The sequence below is a fragment of the Sebastes fasciatus genome, chromosome 1, assembly GCF_043250625.1.
Source record: "Sebastes fasciatus isolate fSebFas1 chromosome 1, fSebFas1.pri, whole genome shotgun sequence".
NCBI lineage: Eukaryota > Metazoa > Chordata > Actinopteri > Perciformes > Sebastidae > Sebastes > Sebastes fasciatus.
In genome coordinates this window covers 36,539,217-36,544,258 of record NC_133795.1, presented here as the reverse complement: position 1 = coordinate 36,544,258, position 5,042 = coordinate 36,539,217, and the positions used below count along the sequence as shown (strand labels likewise).

Sequence of the window (5,042 nt, the reverse complement as noted above, 5' to 3'; positions counted from 1 at the left end):
TGACAGAAAAAAAAGATTTCTTATGTCCCAATACATAGTATGTCAAATGCAGTGTGCCAAAAATACCAGGATGTCCAACTACATCTGGTCACATTTTACAGTATGAAAGCCAGCATGCTTTTCTGGCTGTTCTGACCCACAATCCTCTGCACAGCAGATATATTGTATTCATACTGCATGCAACAGTACGTACTTTGTAAGGGCAGCTGCAGTGTGCTAGAAGTAAAAAGGAAAAGTATGTGATTTGGGACGTAGTCAGTCGTGCTGCTCCTCGTCCTGGAATGATTCACAACTTGATAACCCGGTCCTCTTATTTCCTTGTTCCCTCCCCTTCAGATCGACAGTTTGAAGGTGGGTGTAACCAACATAACACATGATGATTACATCACAGCTCAAACTAGTGTCGGTTCTCAGGAAGTGAAACTCAGACAGTCGTTGCTACTGAGAGGTGAAATGGCGCAGAAAGGAGTTCAGCTGGAGAGAGAGTCATTCTCTTGTTCGATCTGTCTGGATCTACTGAAGGATCCGGTGGCTATTCCCTGTGGACACAGCTACTGCATGAACTGTATCAAAAGCTTCTGGGATGGAGAGGATGAGAAGAAGATCTACAGCTGCCCTCAGTGTAGGCAGACCTTCACACCGAGGCCTGTCCTGCTGAAAAACACCATGTTAGCAGTTTTAGTGGAGGAACTGAAGAAGACTGGACTCCAAGCTGCTCCTGCTGATCACTGCTATGCTGGACCTGAAGATGTGGCCTGTGATGTCTGCACTGGGAGGAAACTGAAAGCCTTCAACTCCTGTCTGGTGTGTCTGGCCTCTTACTGTGAGAAACACCTCCAGCGTCATTATGACTCAGCTCCGTTCAAGAAACACAAGCTGGTGGAGCCCTCCAAGAAGCTCCAGGAGAACATCTGCTCTCGTCACGACGAGGTGATGAAGATGTTCTGTCGTACTGATCAGCAGTGTATCTGTTATCTCTGCTCTGTGGATGAACATAAAGGCCACGACACCGTCTCAGCTGCAGCAGAAAGGACCGAGAGGCAGAGAGAGCTGGAGGTGAGTCGACTCAACATCCAGCAGAGGATCCAGGACAGAGAGAAAGATGTGAAGCTGCTCCAACAGGAGGTGGAGGCTGTCAATCGCTCTGCTGATAAAACAGTGGAGGACAGTGAGAAGATCTTCACCGAGCTGATCCGTCTCATGGAGAAAAGAAGCTGTGATGTGAAGCAGCAGGTCAGATCCCAGCAGAAAAGTGAAGTGAGTCGAGTCAAAGAGCTTCAGGAGAAGCTGGAGCAGGAGATCACTGAGCTGAAGAGGAGAGACGCTGAGATGAAGCTGCTGTCACACACAGAGGAAAACAACCAGTTTCTTCTTAACTACCCCTCACTGTCACCACTCACTGAATCTACATCCAGCATCAATATCCGTCCTCTGAGCTACTTTGAGGACGTGACGGCGGCTGTGTCAGAAGTCAGAGATAAACTACAGGACGTTCTGAGAGAGAAATGGACAAACGTCTCACAGACAGTGACTGAAGTGGATGTTTTACTGTCACAACCAGAGCCCAAGACCAGAGCTGGGTTCTTACAATATTCACGAGAAATCACACTGGATCCAAACACAGCAAACACACGGCTGTTATTATCTGAGGGGAACAGAAAAGCAACATTAATGAAACAACATCAGTCTTATTCTAGTCACCCAGACAGATTCACTGACTATTGTGGTCAGGTCCTGAGTAGAGAGAGTCTGACTGGACGTTGTTACTGGGAGGTGGAGTGGAGAGGGACAGGAGTTGATGTAGCAGTCACATACAAGAGTATCAGGAGAGCAGAGGGGGGGATTGAATGTTACTTTGGATACAATGATAAATCTTGGGCGTTAGTTTGTTACCAAAACAGTTATAGCTTTTTGTACAACAAAGTCCAAACCCCCGTCTCAGGTCCTCAGTCCTCCAGAGTAGGAGTGTACCTGGATCACAGTGCAGGTATTCTGTCCTTCTACAGCGTCTCTGAAACCATGACTCTCCTCCACAGAGTCCAGACCACATTCACTGAGCCTCTCCATGCTGGACTTAGTCTTTATTATTATGATGGAAACACTGCTGAGTTGTGTAAACTGAAATAGACAGAAGTCATTTAAGGGTTAAATTCAGTGTTTTAACTCTTAAACTTCTCTGGTGTCCATCATTGTTGCTGCAGAGCTGATTTGTGTCTGGACCGCAGAGGACCAGCCCTACAAACACTAAAGTGTGTCACTGACTGACTGACTGAGTGATGAAGTTACAGGATTCATCAGCGACTGTTGCAGGTTCCTCATTGGTTGTTGCTCTTTCTAAATGAAAAGCTGGAGAACAGTTCAGTGTTTATGTTTTCTGGGGATTGTGTCAGCGGTTCATTGAATCATTACATCGTGCTGTTGTTGTGCATGTGCTATTGTTTATAGTAGTTTAAGTTACGTTACGTTGTGCTTCGTATTGTGTTACCACCGTGCATTCACACCAAGCAGGAAGCACATTAGCAAGCCACACGTCGCTACTGCGGTATGAACCCAAAATAAACACACTGTGCTGTGATTTAATATCAATAAACGGATCAAAATGATGCCGAAATAACGATAATATGATGTTGATTAGTAAAAAGAGTGAATTCATGCTTTGTCGGGTCTGTCCGCAACACAGCAAGCAAACAACTTTTAAAATGCTTGTTTTCTGAACGGAGTCCGGATCGATCAGTGCCAGGCTATGCTAACATTGTAGCTGCTCCATCAACACTCCATCTAGGAATAAACACGGCAGCAACAACATCAGTGATGACGTCAACTTTGTAAGTATGTATATATTGTTACACACCACTTATATGATGAATGCTTTTGATACACATGCTTTAATAAAAAGCTGAAATACTTTTAACCTGCAGACTGTATGTCATGATGATACATTTACACCTTGTATAAAATGTATAATATACTGACTAGTAAATGTCACCATTTACTATTACTGAATGCAATTTGATCATTATAAGTTGTCTTTCAATCAAACATTAAGATATAAGTGGAAAAAACTGTTCATAAAACATGATAGACATGACCACTGATTATTTGTGTAACAATTTAGCCACAAATTCACATCCTGACCAGATACGGTCCAGACAGATACTCGCTTTAGACTGAGTCTTGTTCTTTTCATGTCTTCACTGCACAGAGATCAGCTGTCAATCAAACATTATGGGCTCTACTTTGTAAACTTCTCTGTGCTCTAAATGTTTGATGAATATTTGTATATATATATATATATGTATGTGTGTGTGTGTGTGTGTGTGTGTGTGTGTGTGTGTGTGTGTGTGTGTGTGTTGTTGTTTCTCTTCCACTGCACGGGTCTTAAAGGAAGGTCTAGTGATTTATTTCTTATCATAGATATTCTGTTCTCACCACTTTTTGTAAAGATATCTAGAATCACATTTATTTGGTGGGCAGACTAAATGTTGTCGTCCAGATCGACGTACAAACGAGATCCTAAGATGTTTAATGAAACTGTAATTATCATGATCATAATCAATAAGGAAATCATTATTCTCTGTTACATCGCTGAGATTCTGCTCAAACAAACTGATTGTGTGGATGAAAATGAATCTGTACGTGAAATCATTGAACAAGAGTCATTTAGCAGACTTTACTGATGGGATGTGTGAACAAACTGAAGGTTTCTATAATCAATAAACAAGAATGAACTAAGTCTTTGCTTGTCTTTTTTCCAGGGTATCATACAAAGCTGATGGAGTAAATGTGACTAGGAGAGAATAACTGAGGCAGTTTTCCTCCTGAAACACCACAAAGTCCAGTGTTCATGTTTAGAGTCAGTCAGTCTCTGTTTAAAAACAATCTAAAAAAAGATTAAAACTAAAAGGTAACATAACTTATTAGTTGTGACATGAGGATTTTGTTATCATAGTTATTGAACACAATCACAAGTTCATATATTGAATACAAATTCCAACTTCTTTCCCCACATACTGATAGAAGAACGCTCTTTTTCTCCACTTCAGCTCGTATTATTCCTCTGACGATACGCTCAACACTTGTTTCTAGACCGTGTTCAGAACGTTTTATTTTCACTGGGCTTGTTGTCTCCTCTGTATAACCACAGCTGTGGTGCTTTGGTGATTCTCTGAGCAACCTGGAGAGCACACAAACGGGACTATTGTTTGTTCTTTATTCAAACCGTATCATGCAGCTTTAAACACAACAACTGTTGTGGATTTATGGCTTTTTAAACTGTTTTGGATACATGAACGAAACCGTCTTGCCACATGGACTCTACATCTCTTTCTTTACATATTTACATCTCTTTCTTTATGTGCTTTTATTTTGTTCGTTGCAATACATGAGATTGATTTAAAGTGTGTATTGATCAAATCTCTTGGATTTTTGTGTAAGATGCATTACAAGAGCCACAATGAGGTGGATCACCAGACACCAATCTGTCAGGCTCCTTGATGAGGGCCTGATTACTGAAGGATGCAATCGTCCAATAGGATGCTTTGTGTGTGTGTGTGTGTGTGTGTGTGTGTGTGTGTGTGTGTGTGTGTGTGTGTGTGTGTGTGTGTGTGTGTGTGTGTGTGTGTGTGTGTGTGTGTGTGTGTGTGTGTGCCTGGCAAAGCTGTATATAAAGTTGTTTCTGACACTCGCATCTGTTTGACGTTGGTGTCGGCAGAGATGTTGGTTTTTGATTCAGTTTAACACTCTTTGACTAAAGACAACAACATAGAAAGAGTCAAGTCTATGTAGTGTTCTCCTTTTCCAGTTTGTTCAGAGCTCCAAAGCCTCAAACACATATCTGTTGGGGTGAAAGAGCTTCTTCGTTTCATTATCTGAGCAAAGAAAAAAGCCCATGCTTAAAATGCTGTTAGATAACTGGAAGTTTGGGGAATTTCTTCCTACTACTTTTTCTTTTTAACAAATCTACAATAATAGAGAGAATCCTGTAGTTCAGGCTTTTTTTCTCCATAAAACACCAGACTTTGAGAAACTTAATAACACTTTTT

General features: G+C 41.6%; 1 protein-coding gene across 1 annotated transcript; it reads left to right on the top strand.

Annotated features, from left to right (window-relative positions):
* Positions 1-449: 449 nt before the first annotated feature.
* On the top strand, positions 450-2,133 carry LOC141777632 (tripartite motif-containing protein 16-like). Its single transcript, XM_074652079.1, has one exon. The coding sequence runs from the start codon at positions 454-456 to the stop codon at positions 2,125-2,127; it is 1,674 nt and encodes a 557-aa protein (XP_074508180.1). The 5' UTR covers positions 450-453; the 3' UTR covers positions 2,128-2,133.
* Positions 2,134-5,042: the final 2,909 nt, after the last annotated feature.

What these genes read in the sequence shown, in the direction of transcription:
- LOC141777632 (XM_074652079.1), top strand. Translation starts at nt 454, where the DNA reads ATGGCGCAGAAAGGAGTTCAGCTGGAGAGAGAGTCATTCTCTTGTTCG.